This window comes from Nomascus leucogenys, chromosome 15 (assembly GCF_006542625.1).
Source record: "Nomascus leucogenys isolate Asia chromosome 15, Asia_NLE_v1, whole genome shotgun sequence".
Classification (NCBI taxonomy): domain Eukaryota; kingdom Metazoa; phylum Chordata; class Mammalia; order Primates; family Hylobatidae; genus Nomascus; species Nomascus leucogenys.
Window position 1 is genome coordinate 81,291,938 of NC_044395.1, and position 23,443 is coordinate 81,315,380.

The 23,443-nt window shown below is 35.9% G+C and overlaps 1 protein-coding gene across 2 annotated transcripts in view; it reads left to right on the forward strand.

Moving 5' to 3' along the window:
• PRMT3 (protein arginine methyltransferase 3) overlaps positions 1-23,443 on the forward strand; it is a 124,466-nt gene that overhangs the window by 69,040 nt on the left and 31,983 nt on the right. For both annotated transcript variants that reach the window (XM_003254315.3, XM_030828848.1), the window contains 3 exons: positions 321-399; positions 9,332-9,519; positions 11,805-11,891. In XM_003254315.3, the coding sequence (XP_003254363.1) occupies positions 321-399; positions 9,332-9,519; positions 11,805-11,891 (354 nt within the window). The remainder of the gene's footprint in view (positions 1-320; positions 400-9,331; positions 9,520-11,804; positions 11,892-23,443) is intronic.

Consider the following 23,443-nt stretch of genomic DNA (forward strand, 5'->3'; position numbering starts at 1 on the left):
GAGTTATAGGGCTTGTTAATAATTTGTATCCCAACATTTTTTAATGAGGAAGAAAGAGTAGTCTGGAAAGTAGAATCATAGATAAAGAAAATGCAGTATATTTTACCACAATAAACTTTCTGGGTTCACTTTATAAGCTGGCCTGATTTTCCAATAACTTTTACTGCAAAAAAGTTTCAGATTTTGCAGAATATTATTACATCTATGGCAAAAACAAAAAAATATTTTGTAATTAAAAGAGTAGCACCGATGTTTAAATTGACCTGCCTATGAGAGTATTGCACATTTCTAAACTCTTTTTTTCCCCTTTTTTTATGCAGGGATATTTTCTTCTGTTTGAGTCTATGTTAGATTCTGTCCTTTATGCAAAGAACAAATACTTGGCAAAAGGAGGCTCGGGTGAGTATAAAATTCTGGTTTTAATAATCTAATTGTAGTCTAGCAGAACCAGATGAACCTTTGGATTTCAAATGAACTATGCATGGCTGAGGAAGTTCCCGATAGAGATGAAAGATGTTTCCATTACAAGAAGCTTTAAGACATTTGTTTACTATATTGTTGAAAGTAGAATATTATATAAGATATGGGGGACTTCAAGGTAATGGTATTCTCAAGAATGCTTTTATTAAAAGGTCCTTTTAATAAATATCCAAAGACTAGGTTTTGGAAGCTTTTTGTTGATATTCAAACTCAAATCTAACAAACTCCTTTTTATTTTTAATCCTCATGTCATTTAGTTCCCTTTTTTCCCAATGGCATGTTTCATTCTAAGTTCGAAATTATTCATGACTTCACTAAATCTGTAAACCTGACTTCTCTGTGATTTTCTGAGAACATTTCAAGTAGTGACTGGTTTCTAATAAGTTTTAAAAGTGCCACATAACCAATCCACATATAAAGGGACCCTAATAAATTTGGAAGGCTTTCTTTTAATGTCTCTGGAAAACATTTAATCATATTAACTCTGCATACTCAGAGTGAGATTCTGTTTTTACAGACCGTCTGCTGTGAGCAATTATATACATACAAAATAATTGTCTTTCAGGACAGGGATTATGTTTGTTTAGCTTTAACTCTTAAATGAGCTCCACAGCTTCTAGGACGTAGATGGGGCATCATCCATGTTTATTGAATTGAATCATTTAAAGAATCATTAAAACCGAATTGAATGACATGTTCCTCCTTCACTTATCTCCCTGCATCTTACCTTTCTCAAAGCTTCAGAATCAGTAAATGGTTTCCATGGTCAGAATACAGTTGGTAAAACTGTCACATGAAAGGGGCAGGCATTTCAAACTAGTGATGCAAAGGACTTGACCATAGTTATGCCTCCTGCCATCCATGTTCTATGAAATTACTTTGGCAGTTTGGGTACAATTAAAAATCAGGCCGGCCAGGTGCGGTGGCTCATGCCTGTAATCCCAGCACTCTGAGAGGCTGAGGCGGGCAGATCACCTGAGGTCAGGAGTTCAAGACCAGCCTGACCAATATGGTGAAACCCCGTCTCTACTAAAAAAAAGAAAAAATCCAAAAATTAGCTGGGCATGGTGGCAGGTGCCTGTAGTCCTGACAGGAGAATTGCTTGAACCTGGGAGGCAGAGGTTGCAGTGAGAGGAGATCCTGCCACTGCACTCCAGCCTGGGTGACAGAGCGAGACTCCATCTCAAAAAAAAAAAAAAAAAAAAAAAAATCAGTAAGGCCAGAGAAAATTCTCCAGAACAAGAGTTCTTTTTATAATAGCATTTAAATGGATTGCCTTTCTTTTTCAAAATGTGCCCATTTTATCACTTTATTTTCTGCAACCATTTCAAGATATGTTCCCAATCTCTGTCATGAACGTGGCTAGAATTTTTAGATATATTTTACCCCGCAACAATTGGCTGCAACTTTCTATGACTGCAGTGGCTTTGTTTTTTTAATGACTGCTACAGGTTGAATATCCCTTATCTAAAATGGTTGGGACCTGCAGTGTTTCAGACTTTCTGTTTTGGGGGGTTTCAGAGTACAATCTTTGCATTATACTTACTGGTTGAGCATGCTTATCTGAAAATCGGACGTCTGAAATGTTCCAGTGAGCATTTCCTTTGGGTTCATGTCAGTGCTTAAAAAGTTTTAGAACATGGAGCATTTCAGGTTTTCAGATTAGGGATACATAAACTGTAACATTTAATGACTTAAAAACAACACTATCCATCATTTGTTGACCATCTACTGGCTGCCAAACAATATACTTTACCTTCATTTATGTTACTAGACATAATCCTCACAATAGCCCTTTGAGATTTTAGAAACAGTCTCCTAAAAGTGTCCTGGATGACACATATTAAATGGCCAAACCATGATTTTTTTTTAAACTCACATCTGCCAGCCTCCAATATTCATGTTCTTTTTACTAAGCCTTGTTTTCCTACTAAAATGTATTTTTTAAATTTGATTATTGCCTTGACGTTCTAGGGAAGATCCAAGTAACTGTTTCCAGACCTGCCTGACTTGATTTTATTGAGGAACTGACAGCAACTTAATACATTTAAATTGAATTCTCACTGAAATTCATGAAGAACTTACAGCAATGTGAACAGTGGCAGAGCTATTTCTTATCATAAGAGGGATAAAGTAGAGGCTCATATATCTAGCTCTTTCTATACTTTTATATAGCTAATATTAGTATTAAGATAATAGAGAGGTATATTTAAGAGAGGTCAGCATTTAACTCCTTAAGCAGTGCTGTTGAATGTTATTTGTTAACAGAATCAAGAGAAAGAAAATTCAGAAAAGAGTAACACAAAATAGTTTAGTCTATTTGTGTTTTTGAGTATGTCTTGATGCATATCACCGGTCATTTAGATGCTCATTGTTTTATCACAAAGCAAAGTTTTCCTTTCTGTTTTTCTGAAGGAAAGATTTACCAAGTAATTAGTAGTAAAAAGATTATAGAATGAATGCAGTATGAGAGAGGGAGAATATTGAAGGCCCATACAAACATGATGGGACCACAATTTATTTTTACATGAGTTTAAGTTCAATTTATGTCTCGCCATACATATGGTGAGCAGTAAAGGCTTTATAAAGCACAGGCAATAACTTGGATGTTCATCTACCCCATTATCAATCAAGCAATTCCACTGTATTTTAGAGTTATATATTTACTACCCTTCTCAGAAAACTAATTTTGTAAAGTTCATGAAAGCAGGTTTACTAGCAACGATTTCTACTGTTTCTAGCTAATATTTACTAAGCACCAATTGTGTATCAGGAATTGTAATGTTTTACATGCAGCCAACAAGAGATGAGGAGGAAAAATAGGAAAATATTGGTTATGACCAATGGGTGTTTTTACAACTACAATTAAGACTAAAATAAATGTATATTTTAGGATGACAACATAGAATATAAATGTTTTATATGCTAACAGTGTCAAATACTCCATCTCACAAAAATTGGAAAGGGAATGCAGATAGCAGGTAGAAGTGTTCACATTTTAATTGCTTTATCTTTAATAATAGAAACTTAAAGAATATTATTTAAAGCTGACAGATCAAGTAGTAGAATTATTAAGTACATTTAGCACTACAAAGCTAACATTAAATTGAGTGATGAGGTTGGTGGTGGTAGATCCTGTCTATGTCTCTTGACTATGGTGGTGATTGCATAACTGTGTGACTTTAGCAAAGCACATGCAAATATATACCAAAAAGAGTGAGTTTTGCTGCATATAAATTATACTTCAGAAAAGAGACTTTTAAAAACAGCTGAAGTAGCAATTCCCACCTTCTTCAGGTCAAATGAATTATGAGATAATTTGATTCCTAATTTTTCTGAAAAATAGAAGGGTGCAGGATGGGGGTAGCAGAAGGAATACTGCTACCAAATATTAAAACACATTATAAAGCCTTAATAATTAAAACAATATATTATTGGTTCTTGAATGGAGAGATGCATTGAAGAGAGTGGTATAGGCCTAACTATACATGGCATCTCATATAATTGAAGAAATGATATACTGTAGCAAATTCTATTGAGACAATTGTGTAAAAAAAAAGTAAAGTTTAATCCACACAATAAATTGTACACTGTGAATTTCAAATAATCAAAGATTAAATGCAAGAGAAGTCAAATGCTAAAAATACTAGAAAGAAACATAGGTTTATAAACCTGGGGGAAGGGAGTCTTTCTAAATAAGAATTTTAATTCAGAAACCCTGAAAGAAACATTGATAAATCTAATTACATCTATATAAATTTCTAAATGGCAGAATGTGCTATAAGCAAAGTCACAAGAGAAACTACATACTGAAAATAACTTTTCAATTTCTGTCACAACAAAAAACTAATCTCTCCCACATATAAGTAGATTATATAAATAAATAGACCACAAATCCAATAGAAAATTGGACAAATAATTGAACGGTGACTTACAAAAAAGGAAATACAGATGACTTTTAAACATGTGCTCAGTCTCTGTCATATTAAGAAAAATGTCTTAAGAAATCTTTGCTTTACTCAAGGTCACACAGAATTTTCCTGTGTTTCTTGGAGTTTCAGTTTTTACATTTATGTCTATGATTTATTTCAAATTAATTTTTGTGTATAGTGTGAGGTAAGGTTAGATATTAATATTTTCTAGCACCCTTAATTGAAATGCTATTATTTCCCATGAATTGCTTGGCATATCTTGAAAATTAATTGGCCATATTCATGTGAGTCTATTTTTGTGTTCATTTGATCTTTAAGGCTGTCCTTTCACCAGTAACATACTGTCTTAATTACTGTAACTTTATACTGAGTCTTGGTCAGGTAAGGAAAATCTCCCCATTTTGATCTTTTTAAAAATTGCTTTGATAGTTTGGTCATGTGGCAGGGGGGAGTTTAAAATAAATGTTAGAATCTGGCTATTTCTGCTTTAAAAAAAAGACTGCTAGAATTATGAAGGGATTGGATTGAATGAATTTATCAATTTGAGAATGATCAGCATTTTAATGTTGAGTTTTCCAGTTCATGAGCATAATGTATCTTTACATTTTTAAGTTGTCTTTTTTATTTTTTTTAATGGAGTCTGTCCCTGTCACCCAGGCTGGAGTGCAGTGGCATGATCTTGGCTCACTGCAACCTTTGCCTTCTGGGCGCAAGCAATTCTCCTGCCTCAGCCTCTCAAGTAGCTGGAATTAGAGGCGCCCTGCCACCACATCCAGCTAATTCTTTGTATTTTTAGTAGATATGGGGTTTCAACATGGTGGCCAGGCTGGTCTTGATCTCTTGACCTTGCTTGCTTGCTTTCCTTTTTAGTGTTTTTGTTTTGTTTTTGCCTTGTCATCTCATTCCTTTGCTCTGAGCAAAATAAGCTTAAATGTTACCATTTTCCTTACTTTGTCCTGAAATTTTATTTATCTCCACTCTTTTCAACCCCCTTTCTCCTTCCTTCTCTTCCAACAAGTACCGTTTACCTTCGGAACCTGGGGTTCCTCTTTCCTTTTCTTCCGTTTGAAAAGCATTAAAATGTGGTATCATGCATAATGGAAAGCATGTGGATTTTGCAGTTAGACCTTAAGTTGAATCTCTGCTATGTCAGCTGACTAGTTATCTGGTTAGCTGAAGAAGACCAGGTATTTGGGCAAGTTACTCTCTGCCCAAGTTACTCTCTGAATTTAAGTTTTTTTTAATTTATAAAATGAAGATTATAATCCAACTTTGTAAAATTATTCAAAAGTCTAAATGAGATGCTTGACACAAAGTAGTTGCTTAATAAATGTTAATTCCCAGTCTGAGTTGCAACTGGTGAACATGAGATTAGCATTAGGTTTATACTTTATAAAAGTTATGAAATGAATTTCAGCCTTGTGGTATTAACATTTACCTTTTATACAGCACTTCACATTTTCTACACTTTTACATAGATTATCTCAATATAATCAGCCACTGGCATTGGTTCATAGTGCTTAAAGGATTCCTTTAGTATTTTCATAACTGTCTGCTTCCTCATCTTCAGATCTGCGTTTTTCACATTTATTAGTTTGAGTTTGTAATAGAGCAGTAGTGTCATTTTTTATTTTTCAGCATATGCTTTTTCAAAGCATATTACAGCTGTATGTTAGCCTTAGCTAAACGTTAGTGGGTCTAGTCATTATTTATAAATGAATGATGGGGAAATGAGTCCAATTTCCAAATAAATATTACTTTTTAAAGATACCTTTATTATATAAACTAGAAACTAATTTTTAAAGCTCATTTAATTCCCATTTGGTGACTTTCTAGTACATTTTCTTTTATGCATATCAAGCATTTTTGCTACCATTGTTATTTCACTAAAATCTTCATATTGTTCATATATATTGTGAAAAAAGTGGTTTATTTTGACTTATTTACTATCTCCTTTGTTTTAAATCTTTTTACTCTGTGGTTATTTATACAAACAGTGATACAAAATTCCTAGTGTTTACTAGAAATTGTTTCTTTATGCATCTCTATCTTATCCTTTAGTGTCCAAAAATTTATGAGGCATTTCTAAGGGATAAAGGATTTCCCATCTTTATCTATTCACCATGTGAGCCGTTCTAGTGACAAATGAATTCTGGGCAGTGAATCGAGAAGGACACAGATGTCAAAGCCATGAATTTATAAATGGTCTGTTAAGAGGGTGCTTTTGTCCAATCAGCGCTTTGTTAATTTCACCTACAACAAGAAATAATTATTCAATTATAGCTTCTATCTGACAAAAATCAAATGACAAATGTGTCAGAATGCGAAGGTAAAGGGTCAGGATTCTGGCAGGTGGTCCAAGATTTTAGCCAGCTGTGAGGAGGTGGTTATAGAACCAAATGGACCTATAACACTGATTACATATCTTTATGTATATTCATAGATCTTACTAACCGAAAGATTAAAAATAATTTTATTTCCAAATTCTAGCAATATAAAAACTGTGCTTTTCTGTATTGTTGTGAAAGACAAATAATTTGAAAAATACACAACACCCAAAAATAAAATCATGTTCTTCTTTAGTTTCTCTTCTAATTACCAACAATTTCAAAATTGTTTTATTACTTTTAGTAAGTTACAATTTTTTCTTATAAAAAAGTTATCTTTAGTTTTATGGTGTCACTAATGTATTACTTAATATAGAGCCAGAGATAAGTAAATTTTTTCAGTAAAAGGCCATATAGTAAATTTTTTTTCAGTTTTGTAGGCCATATAGCCCCTGTCCCAACTATTCAACTCTGCCATTGTAGTGCAGTGTGGCCATAGACAACATGTAAACAAATGAATGTGGTAGTGTTACAGCTAAACTTTATATATTAATACAAAAACTGGCAGCAGGCTGGATTTGACTATGGGTCATAGTCTGCTAACCCTGATAGAGAGACTGATCACATTTTAAAACTTCAGCAAGATTTTAAAAGATATTCTAAAATAGCAGAACTGTATCAACTATGTTAAGTATCTTGAATGTCTGTGTACTGCACAACTCCAGAGGATATTCAGTTCCCATGAACTATATAGTGTGAATGGCACTCTCTGAAGTAGGACCATATGGTGGCCCTGATAATAACCCCCCTCTGTTTCTGCTCATTTATATCAAGGGTATCTGTATCTAGCCTGCTGCCTGTTTTGTAGATAAAGTTTTATTGGAACACAGCCATGCTCATTTGTTTACATATTGTCTGTGGCTGCTTTCACACCAATAGCAGAAAGCAGTAGTTTCAACAAAAGTCAGTTTTGTCCACAAAACCTAAACTGGTAACTTCACAAAAAATGTTTGCTGACCACCTAACTATACCCTTATTATATGTTCCTCTCTAATGATGAAATGACAGGGCATAATGTGGGAAAGCTTCTATAATTATTCAGTCCAGCTTCTCGGTCAAGTCCCTTGAATTCTAGTATTCATTATCTATTCTCCCTAGGTCTCATGAACTCCCATTACTTATCTTTCATTTATATGCCTGTGTTCTCCAAATTTATGTCTTCAACTTAGATATCCATTTTTGAATTTCAGACCTTTGTATTCAGCTACATTTCAGACATTTTTATCTGTTTATCTCTTAAGCACTAAATGCTCCTGTTCCTTTTGAATCTTCCCATATTTATGTCCTATTATAATGGTTAGTACCACAATCTGTGCTGTTACTAAAGCTAAATACTGTCATTCTTGACCTTTTCCCCCACAGCCTCGAAGTCCTCTGAGTTCTACTTCATAAATATCCCTTGAATACGTCTCATCCTTTCCATTCCCACAGCAATATCCTAGTTCAGATCACCTGGTTTATTTTAACCATCTCTTTATTTGTCTCTGTTTTCATCTTAGACCCTCCCATTATTCTCCACATTGCATTCCAGGTGGTGTGTCTAAAATCAAAATCTAGTCATGTTGCTACCCTATGTAAAATTTTTTACTGGATTATCATTATTCTTAGAATTAAGTCCAATTTACTAATTTGGTTTGCTCAGCATGTAGTCTTTGGTCTCTACTGACCTTTCTAGCCTTGTGTCTATTTCTCTCTAAATTAGATTGTATATGGGCCATCCCATCTATTGTGACCCTTTATGCACACTGCTGCTCACTTTGCCTAGAATACGCTTTCCCTTCCCACTCCCAACTTACTGGGCTTCAGTTCTTACCTTATATATTATCCCTTCTCCCCTGCTCCAGCTAAGTCTGAATTAGCTGGTTTTGCCATGAGCTCCCTTAGTACGTTGTATGCTCCCATTCTTAGTATTTATTACCTCACAAATAACTATGCATTTCTTTTTTCAAAATAGTCTAAATATAAGTTTATTGAGGATAGTGATATGTGTCCATAGTCTATAAATTAGACTGGCACATATGTCTGGCACATACTTTATGCTTATAAATATTTTTCTATTAAATGAGAGTAATATGAAGTGGTCTTCTATATAAACTTTTATAAACTATAAAACCCCATTACATGATTTTCTTATGTGCTACATATCTTTTTAAATGATTTGTCCTTTTCTGCATGTTTTTAGAGGAATATACGAATAAGTAAAGATCTAGTACCTGTTAAGTTAGCATACTTTAAGTTTTAATATCAATAAATATGTTAATTTCAGGATTGTTTAATTATATAATCCTTTTTTAATTCAGACCTTATCATTGGAATCCCTGTTTTAATTTTATCATCATGATAATGCATATCTGTTTTTAAAAGAGGCTACAAGATGAAGCATGGTTGTTTTTCCTGATCTATACCTTCATTAATCTCCCACTGCTAGTAATCCTTACTGATGGATTTGATATTTACATTTAGCCTTTAAAAAATTATATTCCATAAGAAAGGGAGATAATGCTTAATTGTTGGGCATTTTATTTGTTACAGTCTACCCTGACATTTGCACTATCAGCCTTGTAGCAGTGAGTGATGTGAATAAACATGCTGACAGAATTGCTTTTTGGGATGATGTCTATGGCTTCAAGATGTCCTGCATGAAGAAAGCAGTTATTCCAGAAGCTGTTGTGGAAGTTTTAGATCCGAAGACTCTTATTTCAGAACCTTGTGGTATTAAGGTAGGTGTTTTACCAACTTTATTTTTTATAATGGTATTGCTATTTTTCTTAGTTGAACATTCGAAAATAATATATTGATTTTATATGTGGGCTTTCAAAACAGTACTTTTTCCATTGTAATCAGTCTGAAACAAATTGAGGTCATAATATTTACGAGTTGACTATATCATCTCTTTAGAATCACTTCTCTATATATTAAAACTCCTTATACTCAGTTTTACAGTCCTTCAAATCTAACTCTGAACCGGTTGAACAATTTATATTTACTTTGGCTTAATCAAGTTAAAAAGTCCTGCTGTATTATCAATTCTGCTTCATCACCCTCCCCCGCCAGCCTTATTTTAGCTTCTCATTTACAGCCAGATTATTCATTCGTGTCATATATTCCACACAGTTTTTCTCTCATGCAGATTTCTTCCAGCATTTTCAGATTAGGTAATTACATATAGTGAATTTGCCCATGAAACGAAAGCCCTACTATGTTCAGATTTCTCAGTTAATTCCTTTTGTGTTTTGTCATCTTATTTTTTGCCATGTTAATCTCTGGTTTTATTGTGAATTTTTCCTATGTTGAATTTACATGGGTTCACTAATAACTTTGCAGCAAAAAATAATACTGCTTTTCTTAACTCCTTAATTTGTCTGTTTCAACTAGATAATCAAATCTACAGCAGTATGTTCAGTGTTAGGTTCAGGATATTGTCTTTTTTTTTTTTTTTTTCTCTTAAGACAGTCTCTCTCTGTCACCCAGGCTGGAGTGCAGCGGCGCGATCTCGGCTCACTGCAATCTCCACCTCCCGGGTTCAAGCGATTCCCCTGCCCTCAGCCTCCCAAGTAGCTGGGGCTACAGGCATGCACCACCATGCCTGGCTAATTTTTTGTATTTTAGTAGAGACGGGGTTTCACCATGTTGACCAGGATGGTCTTGATCTGCTGACCTCATGATCTGCCTGCCTCAGCCTCCCGAAGTGCCGTCTTCTCTTTTTAATCATGCTGTTACTTTCATATAGCATCAATATTTCTTCTCTGTACAAAGTATTTAGTACATATTTAATTTTCTTAAATGAATAAAGCACTAAAAGTTAGTATAGAGTAATAAACGTGAAGTTTCTTAACAAGAGCAGGCCAGTTAAAAGTGCGTTCAGCTTTTAAGAAAAACAGTCTGCTTGATGGTTATAAGACTGTTCAGTGCTCTGGTACACTGAGAGTAAAGAGTTTATTTGGGCTCTTTGGCTCAGGATAGGAGTGTACAGTTATAACCAACTAAGCCTTAAAGTTGAGCAGAAAGAGGAGAGTTGGTGGAGGTTGCTGATTTCTCTCTCTAGTCATCTCTGCTTAATGCAAAAACTGCTATGAATAAATAGTTGAGACAGAAAAATTTAGACCTGAAAACAAGGTGTTAAAAAGTGTACGTACTCTTTTTTTTTTTTTTTAACATTTATTTAAGTAAATAGTTTGTTGTGTATTCTCCAGTCCTCCCACAAACACATTGTACTGTTAAAATGTTTTCGATAGTGGCTCAGATGTGTGGTTATATTAATTGCATTCACTGGGTTATGATCTACTCCTGGCTGGATCTACTCAGCTGATGACGGTCTTTACAGCACACTTCTGGTTAGACTGCTGTAGTTGAAAGGTGATTCCATCCCTTCTCCAAAGTATAATGGAGAAGGATTTGAAAAAGGGCAGGATGGAATATAAACATATTTCGCTATTTTTTCTCTGGATTGAATGTCCATAGTTTTGCTGTTTTGTTTGAATTGTGTGGTTTCTCCTCATATCTAACAAAACCTATCTTCAAATACAATTACAGACATGAATTTTAAAACAACTTTCTTTTCATTAGCATGGGTTTTCAAGTTGGCAGTTCCTATAAATGTATATGTTATCACACATAATTTATAGCAGTTGTGGCGGGTGTACCATACACGACAGGCAAAGTGATGTTAGGTGAAACACAGGAAAACATTTTTTATTTGAAAGTATTTATTTTAGTGTGTCAGGAAAACTTTAGCACATTAGAGCTATGATTTGATAAATACTGTTGTTTACAAGGAGTCTAAGTTAAATGAATTTAAGGAAAAATTAACAAGATGATAGTACTCGTACTCCTTAAACTTATAAATAATTCCAAAAATTAGCATGTAAGTTAAGTTTGCAAAACTTTGGTTTCCAATAATCATTTGTGCATAAAAGAAGTAATGTTTGTCTGGGTTGTTTTTGTTTTGTTTTTTTTTTTTGGACTATTTTTACTAAGCTCTTTCTTCACTCCTTTTAATGGGCAGCATATAGATTGCCATACAACATCTATCTCAGATTTGGAGTTTTCATCAGATTTTACCCTGAAAATCACAAAGACATCCATGTGCACGGTAAGCTATTTCATTCTGCTTTTACAAATTTCACTAGCAGTGCAGTTGATTGGCAGGCTAATGAGTTTAATTACCAGGCTTGTGACAAATGAAAATGACTATTGCCTCTGACAGTCTACCATTGCCTTTGCTAGGCCATTGAACAGATCTGGTTAATAGGTCAGTAAACTTCAAAAAAGTTTAATTCAGTAGAAAAAGTATTAGGAAACCCTGTTTACGTAATGATTTTTCTTTATAGAGTCTTCATTATTTCCTATCACGTGATTAGTAAAGAGCACTCAACTTTATCTTTAAAGACCAAAGTTCATACCCTATTCCTCCCTTTAACTCTTTACATTTAATTTAGATGGAAGATATGTTTATTTGGTAGAATATATTTTATATTTATGTATGAAAAAATTACTGAACTGCTATTGAGTTACCTTTCAAAAATCTAATGATAATTTAATAGTCTAATAGAAAAAATCCTTTGGAAAAGTTAGGCAGATCTGGGTCCCTATGTGGTTCTACCACTTATTTCGTTGTTAAGTTACCTAAGTAATCTGTACTTCACACTATTCAATTGCGTTAAGAAAAATGGGGATAATTCTATTTCGATGACTTGTTACATGGATTAATGAGATATATGTGAAAACACCTACAATATAGCCGGAAACGTTAGATTATTAAAATATAAAAAATTTTTCCTCTCAAATAATTTATAAATGTTTATTTTTTTAAGATAACATTTACTGCTGTCAGGAGACTCAAATTGTTCGTAAAATGAGTTTATATAGGTGGTATTAACGTATTTATATTATTTTTAAAATATATGGTTTTTAAAACTATGTCCTCAGAAGTTAACATTTTTATGGAAAATTGTATTGTTAGAATCTGTAAAATAGATTATAAGTCATGTTAACATTGAGTCTTCTGCCTGATTCTTTTAAATATTTGGTTCAGATTGATATATTATACACAAGACTTCATGTCTTCTTTACAATTGTTTCAGTTCATTTTGATTCAGTGATTATTTTATATCCAAATAAGTTTAACAATGTACTTTGATGTTTTGAGGGAATCTTCTTTTAGTTGAAGTTGGTTTTATAATTTTTTAAAGTTTAAATATCCAGATTTAAGTTTAATTTAAATATCCAGATTAAAGTTTAAATATCACAAATAGAGATTTGTGACTTTGGAGCACTCATCATTTATTTAATTAACAAAAAGCAAAATTTGATTCATTTCCCATGCATTTTCTAATTCTGCTTTTTAGTAACTGAAAGTATTTTTGTCAATTGAAATTAGGCTGAAGGCTAACTCCTAGACTTTCCTCTTTGTTTTGATATTAATACATGAGAGTTGAAAAAAGACCATCTTGATTAATGAAAATTGATCAATCATCTATAAAGGAATTCCTAGAATAAATTGTCATGTCACCAGTATTAAATATATATTTCACGTATATTTTCAGTGACTATCAGTGACATCATTTTGTATTTTGTAAAAATACAAAAAAATTAGCTGGGCGTGGTGGTGGGCGCCTGTAGTCCTAGCTACTCGGAGAGGCTGAGGCAGGAGAATGGCGTGAACCCGGGAGGCGGAGCTTGCAGTGAGCCGAGATCGCGCCACTGCACTCCAGCCTGAGCGACAGAGCGAAACTCTGTCTCAAAAAAAAAAAAAAAAGAACATAGAGAAACCTATGAATAAGATCTTACAGGGGTAGAAGAAAGCAGGCTTCGTGTTGCATTTGAAACAGATTTAACAATGTTTGTTTTTGGCAAATAGTCCAGCAGTTGGAATGAAGAGGGAAAGAGAATATGTATAATCAGAATTCACGCTTCTTAGAGACAGGCCTCACAGATTGATGTGATGAAATCAGTACCATAGTTCATCCTCTTTGCAGCAGATAGGAAGTAGATCTTTGGAGTTTTTCTTTATCCTCTCAGAGTAAGCTTATACTTGTTTGGTTAAGCATCTACATTTCTTGGAAACCTCCTTCCCAGCATGCTTACTCTAACATGAGCTTGACATACTTAAAATGTTGTGGCCTAATGCTTTTATTAGGTGTTCATTATTTGTGAATCTTAACCACCCACCCATATTTACTTCGATTCTCTTGCTCTTTGGGATGGTGTCAACTCCTTACCCTCCCTCCTACGGACCTATCCATCTGGAGCTACTTACGCAAGCATGGCCTCTTTGAATGGATTAGTCGCCCAGCTTATGTGGCAATAATCCATAACAAAAGTATTAAAAAGGATGAGTGCCTAATTGGAACTTTGTTTCCCCTTTATAGTTAGAAGAATTAGTGAAGATATTGAAAATTTTTGAAAAAGCCTAGTAAAGGAATAAATAAAGTAACTTTGGGGAATAAGAGGAAGAGATTGGGCTTTTTTAGATAGAGGGAAGAAGAAAGTATCTGAATTTGTACTGCTAAGTACAAACCTTCAGATATATTAAATGCCATTCTTCTTGTGTTGAAACTTGAATGCTTAGCTACGAATTAAGGTGGAGAATTTCTCTATTATAGTTAGCCCAGTTTAAATATATGTATGATATATGTATAACATGGTTTTTTTTTTTTTGGTTTTTTATTTGTTTGTTTTGAGACAGGGTCTCACTCTATATTGCCTAGGCTGGAGTGCAGTGGCACGATCTCAGCCCACTGCAACCTCCACCTTCCGGGTTCAAGCAATTTTCTTGGCTCAGCCTCCCTAGTAGCTGGGACTGCAGACATGCGCCACCACAGCCAGCTAATTTTTGTATTTTTAGTAGAGACAAGGTTTCTCTGTGTTGGCTGTGCTGGTCTCGAACTCATGTCCTCAGATGATTTGCCTGCCTCAGCCTCTCAAAGTGCTGGGATTACAGGTGTGAACCACTCTGTGCCTGGTCATAACCATTTATTTCTTAATGAGATTCTAAAGTTGTAGACTAATTTAAAAGTTAGAGGAAATTGGATTTTACAAAGTTACAAGATGCTAAGAACACCCCCTTTTGTATTTTAATAGCATGTATGCTATAGACTGATAATGCTTTTAGATTGCTTCTTGAAGATTATTAGAACCTTTCATGAAAAACATTTTCTTATGCAGTCTTCTCCACCACCAAATACACACATCCCCATATGCCACAGATGAAGTTTCATGGCATTTTAATGTTTTACATTAACGGACTTTATATTTTAGGAATTTAGCATGTGATATTTATATGTAAATGTCTTGAATCTTGAATCATCTATAATGATTGAAGGATAATTTTTCAATGAATACTGGTACCACATAGCAGTTTTCTGAGCATTTCTTTATTCCAGGATATTTTTGATAGTTTAGATAAAATTGTCATTGCTTTTACAATAGAGATGAAGTTTAGCTGGCTCCTGACATTTCGTCTATCATATCAGCCTGCTTAACCTAGCCAAAAATGAACAATACAGTCAATTATTTTTGTGGAAAGTTTATAGGTGTTCAAAAGCAAAAGCGGTAAGACTATAAAATTTAGAACTCGTATGTTTTATCTTGTGAGTTCTCGTTTGTTTGTAATGTCATTTGTGTAATATTCTCTTACTCTGTATGCCAAGTGGCATTTATATTTGCATCTGTGTGTCTATAAGCTACTTAAAGGTATAGAAAGGTATGTTCGTTCATAATTCTAAGTATACATTAAATGATTTTGAATAATGCTTATTATAGAACAAATGAGTTGTTTACCTTAAAAATGAAGATAGTTAAGATGGATTTATCAGATTACATGCTCACACAAATAATACAGGTTGAGTATCCCTTATACAAAATGCTTGGGCCCAGAAGTGTTTCAGATTTAGAAATTTTTTGGATTTTGGAATATTCCCATTTATGCATTCCTAATGCAAAAATCTGAAATCCAAAAGCATTTCCTTTGAGTGTCATGTCATCACCCAAAGTTTTAGATTTTGGAGCATTTCAGGTTTTCAGATTATGGATATTTGACCTGTAAAGGTTTTTATTTGATATATCATCTCTTAATAGTTTTTATATCTTAATTTCAGCATTTTTTTTCTTTTATTCTACTTTTCTATTAGCATGTACCAGAATGACTGGTATAGCAATTTTCAGTTTTCACAAACATTCCTTAACATGTTTTTCCTAGGAATTTTTCTTTTACTACAGTTGTTAAACATAAACATCTGAATTTAAAAAGTCTGCTTCTTTAATAGTCATGCATCACTTAATGAGGGGGATATACGTGAAGAAATGTATCATTATGTAGTCTTGTCATTGTGCAAATATTATAGAATATACTTACAAAAACCTAGATTATATAGCCTACCATTCACCGAGGCTATATACTATAGCCTATTGCTCCTAGGTTACAAACCTGTACAGCATGTTACTGTATTTACAACTATAGGCAATTATAACAATGGTATTTATGTATCTAAGCATAGAAAAGGTACAGTAAAAATATGGTATTACAATTTTTTCTTCAGCTTTTCAGTTCTGGGGTTCATGTGCAGGATGTGCAGGTTTGTTCCATAGGTAAACGTGTGTCATAGTGGTTTGCGGTACAGATCATCCCCTCACCCAGGTATTATGCCCAGTGTCCATTAGCTGTTCTTCTCTCAACCTCCTCCCTCTAACAGGCCCCAGTATGTGTTGTTGCCTCCCCAGGTATCCATGTTTTCGTGTTATTCAGCTCCCACTTATAAGGGAGAACATGTGGTGTTTGATTTTCTGTTCCTGCATTCGTTTGCTGAGGATAACAGCTCCCAACTCCATCCACGGCCCTGCAAAGGACATGATCTCGTTCCTTTTTAGGGCTGCATAGTATTCCATGGTGTATATGTATATGTACCACATTTTCTTTATCCAGTCTACCATTAATGGGCATTTAGGTTGATTCCATATCTTTGCCATTGTGAATAGTGCTGCAGTGAACATACATGTGCATGTATCTTTATAATAGAATTATCTATATTCCACTGGATATATACCCAGTAATGGGATTGCTGGGTCAAATGGTAGCTCTGCCTCTAGGTCTTTGAGGAATCGCCACTGTCTTCCGCAACGGTTAAACTAATTTACATTTCTACCAACCATGTAAAAGCGTTCCTCCTTCTCCACAACCTCACCAGCATCTGTTTTACTTTTTAATAATCACCATTCTGACTGGTATAAGATGGTATTTCCTTGTGGTTTTGATTTGCATTTCTCTAATGATCAGTAATGTTGAGCTTTTTTTCCATATGTTTCTTGGTCACATGTGAAGAAGTGTTTGCTCCTGTCGTTTGCCCACTTTTTAATGTTTTTTTTTCTTGTAAATTTGCGTTAGTTCCAAGTAGATTTTGAATATTAGACCTTTGTCAGATGGATAGATTGCAAAAATCTCCCATTCTGTAGGTTGTCTGTTCATTCTGATGATAGTTTCTTTTGCTGTGCAGAAGCTCTTTAATTAGACCCCATTTGTCAATTTTTGCTTTTGTTGCAATTGCTTTCAGCATTTTTGTCATGAAATCTTTGCCTGTGCCTATGTCCTTAATAGTATTACCTAGATTTTCTTCTGGGGTTTTTATAGTTTTGGGTTTTACATTTAAGTCTTTAATCCATTTTGAGTTAATTTTTGTGTATGGCATAAGGAAGGGGTCCAGTTTTAATTTTCTGCACATGGCTAGCCAGTTCTCCCAACACCACTTATTAGAGACTCCTTAACCCTTTGCTTTTGTCAGGTTTTTTGAAGATCAGATGATTGAAGGTGTGAAGTCTTATTTCTGAGCTCTCCATTCTGTTCCATTGGTCTATGTGTCTGTCCTTGTACCAATAACCATGCTGTTTTGGTTACTATAGCCATGTACTGTAGTTTGCAGTTGGGTAGCATGATGCCTCCAGCTTTGTTCTTTTTGCTTAGGATCATCTTCACTATTCAGGCTCTTTTTTGGTTCCACATGAATTTTGAAATAGTGTTTCTAATTCTGTGAAGGATGTCCAATGGTAGTTTAATGGGAATAGCATTGAATCTATACATTACTTTGGGAAGTATGGCCATTTTCACAATATTGATTCTTTCTATCCCTTAGCATGGAATGTTTTTCAGTTTGTTTGTGTCCTTTCTGTTTTCTTTGAGCAGTGGTTTGCAGTTCTCCTTGAAGAGGTCCTTCGTTTCTCTTGTTAGCAGTATTCCTAGGTATTTTTTTGTAGCAATTGTGAATGGGAGCTCATTCATGGTTTGGCTCTCAGCTTGCCTGTTGTTGGTATATGAGAATGCTAGTGATTTTTTGCTCATTGATTTTGTATCCTGAGACTTTGCTGAAGTTGCTTATCAGCTTAAGAAGCTTTTGGGCTGAGATGATGGAGTTTTCTAGATACAGGATCATGTCATCTGCAAACAAAGATAATTTGACTTCCTCTCTTCCTATTTAAATATGCTTTATTTCTTTCTCTTGCCTGATTGCCCTGGCCAGGACTTCCAATACTATGTTGAATAGGAGTGATGAGAGAGGGCATCCTTGTCTTGTGCCTGTTTTCAAGGGGAATGCTTCCACCTATTGCCCATTCAGTGTGATATTGGCTGTGGGTTTGTCATAAATAGCTCTTAGATTTTGAGATATGTTCCACCAATACCTAGTTTATTTAGAGTGTTTAACATGAAGGGATGTTGAATTTTACTGAAGGCCTTTTCTGCATGTGTTGAGATAATTGTGTGATTTTTGTCATTGGTTCTGTTTTTGTGACGAATCACATTTATTGATTCCGTATGTTCAACCAATTTTGCCTCCCAAGGATGAAGCCAACTTGTTTGCAGTGGATAAGCTTTTTGATGTGCTGCTGAATTCAGTTTGCCAGTATTTTGTTGAGGATTTTTTGCATTGATGTTCATCAAGGGTATTGGCCTGAAGTTTTCTTTTTTTGTTTTGTCTCTGCCAGGTTTTGGTATCAGGATGATGCTGGCCTCATAGAACGAGTTAGGGAGGAGTTCCTCCTTTTCAATTTTCAATTGTTTTGAATGGTTTCAGTAGAAGTGGTACCAGCTCCTCTTTGTACCTCTGGTAGAATTAAGCTGTGAATCTACCTGGTCCTGGGCTTTTTTTGGAGGGGTGTGGGGGTGTTGATAGGCGATTTATCACCACCTCAATTTCAGAGCTCATTATTGGTCTGTTCAGGGATTCAATTTCTTCCTGGTTCAGTCTTGGGAGGGTGTATATATCCAGGAATTTATCCATTTCTTCTAGGTTTTCTAGTTTATGTACAGGTTTTTATAGTATTTCTTTGATGGTTTTTTGTATTTCTGTGGAGACCATGGTAATATTCCTTTACCATTCCTGATTGTATTTATTTGATTCTTCTGTTCTTTATTATCTAGCTAGCAGTCTATCTATTGTATTAATTTTTCCAAAAAACCAGCTCCTGGATTCTTTGATGTTTTGAAGGGTTTTTTGTGTCTCTGTCTTCTTCACTTTTGCTCTAATCTTGGTTATTTCTTGTCTTCTGCTAGGTTTGGGATTTATTTGCTTTTGGTTCTCTAGTGCTTTTAGTTGTGATGTTAGGATGTCGATTTGAGATCTGTCTTTTTGATGTGTGCATTTAGTGCTATATATTTCCCTCTTAACGCTGCGTCCCAGTGATTCTGGTATGTTGTCTCTTTGTTCTCATTAGTTTCAAAGAACTCCTTGATTTCTGCCTTAATTTCACTTGTTTACCCAGGAGTCATTAAGCAGCAGTTGTTCAATTTCCATGCAGTTGTGTGGTTTTGAGTGAATTTGATTGTGCTGAGGTCTGAGAGACTGTTATGATTTCAATTCTTTTTCTTTTGCTGAGGAGGTTTTACTTCTGGTTAACAGCTCCTGCAATGTTTTACCGTGATTCTTAGCTTCTTTACATTGGGTTGCAACATGCTCCTTTAGCTCAGCAAAGTTCGTTATTACCCACCTTCTGAAGCCTACTTCTGTCAATTCAGCCATCTCAGCCTCAGCCCAGTTCTGTGCCCTTGCTGGAGAGGTGTTGCAGTCATTTGGAGGAAAAGAGGCACTGGCTTTTTGAGTTTTTAGCATTTTTGTGTTGATCCTTTCTCATCTTTGAGGTTGTTAACCTTTGAATGGGGTTTGTGTCGGGTTTTTCATTGATGTTGTTTTCTGTTTTTAACAGTAGGGCTGCTGTGGGTCCATTCCAGACACTAGTTGCCTCAGTTTTTCCCATACCAAGTGTCATACAGGGTTTGACCAGTGAAGGCTGCAAAACAACAAAGACGGCAGCCTGCTCCTTCCTCTGGAAGCTCCATCCCTGCCTGCAAAACAGCAAAGATGGCGCCTGCTCCTTCCTCTGGAAGCTCCATCCCTGCAGGGTACTGACCTGTTCCCATCCTGAACTGCACCCGTAGGAGGTGGCTAGAGACCCCTTTTGGGAGGTCTCACCCAGGTAGCAGGAGTGGGATCAGGGATCCACTTAAAGAAGGAGTCTGGCTCCTTTTTGGTAGTGCAGCTGTGCTGTGTTGTGGGAGACCATTCCTTGTCCAGACCATCTGGACTCTCCAGAGCTGGCAGGCTGGAATAGTCAAGTTGACAGAACTGCAGAGATGGCAGCCGCCCCTCCCCCTGGGAATTTGGTCCTTCTCAGGCAAACCTCTCTGACTGGAATTCCAAGCCAGTGGGGCCCACAGAATTACATTACTTGGCTTCCTGGATTCAATTCCCCTCCTAAGAGTATCTAGGGACAGATCTCTGGCCTTGCCAGGAATCCTGGGGCCAGAGTATGCAAAACTCCTGAGTCTCTGTGTATGCCCCAGCGGCTGCTCTGCCAGGACTCTATACAGGTCTCTGTATTGGACCGAAGGCCCTGGTGGCATGGCTTACAAAGGGATCTCCTAGGTGCAAAGATCCATGGGAGAGGTGTGGTTTCCTAGGCAGGATTGCACAATCACTCACCGCTTCCCTTAGCTGGGACTGAGTGTTCCTTTGGCTTCGTGCTGTTAGAATGCTTGTTCTTCAGTACTGCAAGGAAAAATCAGCATTTAGACAAAAAGTTCTCTCAGCAAGGCAATTTTACTTTCTGCAGAAAGGGTGCTCCTTGCGGATAGAACAATGGCAAGAGCACACTTGAACAAAGGAGGGAAGCAATGTATGTCTTTTACACAGCTTATCTTTGCTACTATGTCTTGTTTCCATTGGCCGGAGCCAGACCTCACAATCTAAACTAAAACCTGACTGGCTAATAATTTTAAACTTTTCTAAATAGGTGAAAGCAATGGAAGGACAAAGGAAAAGAGGAAGTTGTTTACTAAAGGACTTAGAAAAGTAATAACATTCTTAAATAAGGAAGGGGTAGGCTGCAAGCTGGGACATGCCTGTGAGTGCATCTTGCACAAATATCTTGGTTAAGGTACAAGGACATAGAATGTACTACTTGCCTGTGAGCCTGTGTAACAGCTACATAGGATAGGGCTTAACAAAGAGTTATTAGCATGAAGCAAGGAGGCTTGAACAAACTTAGTCTTTAAAAGAAATTATTATTTCTAACATTTATTATTATTATCCTTTAACAAGAAGGGAAACTTTGAAGAGGAACTTTTTACTTTCTACAGTGCCGCTCCCAGTTGGTTCATCACCCCACCCTGCTTTTCTTCTTTCTCTGTGGGTTGAGATGTTTGCCCAGTCAGTCCCAATGCAAGAACCTGGATATTTCAGATGAAGTTGCTGAATTCATTTGCCGCTTTCATTCTTCTCTATGAGTGCTGCAGACTGCAGCTGCTTCTAATTGGCCATCTTGGCCCCCTTAGTATTATAATCTTATGTGACCACCATTGTATATGCAGTCACTGACTGAAACATTGTTGTGTGGCACATGACTCTGTTTTTACTTAAAGTCCTTTATTTTGGATTCTGTCAAACTTCATAAATTCGAATAGTGTCATGAGAGATATTTAATGTCTTTTTTTTTTTTTTTTTTTGAGACGGAGTCTAGCTCTGTCTCCTGGGCTGGAGTGCAGAGGTGTGATCTCTGCTCACTGCTACCTCAACCTCCCAGGCTCAAGGAAATTCTCCTGCTTCAGCCTCCCCAGTTGCTGGGATTACAGGCAGACGCCACCACGCCCAGCTAATTTTTGTATTTTAGTAGCGATGTATTTTGTATTTAGTAGAGATGGGATTTCACCATATTGGCCAGGCTAGTCTTGAACTCCAGAGCTCAGGTGATCTGCCCACCTCAGCCTCCCAAAGTGCTGGGATTACAGTCATGAGCCACCGCCTTTTAAATCTTTACATTAACAGATTTAAACAAATATTAAATGCTGACTATGTGCCAAGTACTTGTCTATAAAGCAGGCACATAAAAACAAACAAAACATGGCGGGGCACAGTGGCTCATGCCTGTAATCCTAGCACTTTGGGAGGCTGAGGTGAGTGGATCACCTCAGGTCAAGAGTTCAAGACCAGCCTGGCCAACATGGTGAAACCTCATCTCTACTAAAAATACAAAAAATATTAGCCGGGCATGGTGGCAGGTGCCTGTAATCCCAGCTACTCGGGAGTCTGAGGCACAAGAATTGCTTGAACCCAGGAGGCAGAGGTTGCAGTGAGCTAGATCGCCCTGTTGCACTCCAGTCTTGGCAATAGAGCAAAAACCCCATCTCAAAAACAAAACAAAACATATTCTTTGCCCTGGAAAGGCACTTAAATGAAAGGAGGCAAGTACTATGAACATTTTAATATGAATGTAAAGATTTAAATATAGAGATACACCAAGCATGGTGTGGGACTGGGTTTCTGGAGGCAAAATGTAGTTAATAAATTTTACAGCTAACATTCCATGAGGAAGTGAAAAACTTTGCCCCTCCCAAAATAAAGGAAAAGCTTGAAGTGTGGTAGTCACTTCATAAGTTCCTCTGAGATAATTTTTTTCACCTACTTTTTAATTCATTATTTCTTTTTTGCATTCTTTCTGCTGTTCATTTTTAGCCAATAAATATTTTTATTTCAGATACTTTTTAGTTGTACAACTTCTATTTTCATTTTTAGAGTTTTTTTATCTCTTTAACCAGTTTGATCCATCTTTTATCTGAATTCCTTTACATTTATAATCATTCTTTTAAGATGTAATTTGCTAATTCGCCAAGTGATCTGCAATTTTGCTTCTCTTCCCTTTTAAGGGTCACATTTTCCAGTTTGTTCTCATATTTTATGCTAGACATTGTATAAAAGAATAATACAGACTAGAGTAGGTAATATTTTCCCTTAGAAGAATATCTCCTGGCTAGCTAGGGGGAGGGGTCGATCCCTTTTGATTTCCAGTGTCTTAAGCACAAGATCAAGCCCTTCCCTCTGGCCGAGTTCTTGGGAAGACCATCAAAATAAAGCTGAGTTTATGGTTTATTACAGTAAGGATGACCACTACATTGACAGTCTTAATAGCATCTCAGAGGAAGGACATGAGAATATTTATGAAATTCTCAGCAGGTCTTTCATTGTGTGCATTGGAGGGAAAAGGTCCTGATTAGGATTTGGCATGAGTTGAGAACTGGTAGACACATCGAGGGGTGGGTTTTAAAGTGAGTCTTGGCCGGGTGCAGCAGCTCATGCCTGTAATGCCAGCACTTTTGGAGGCTGAGGC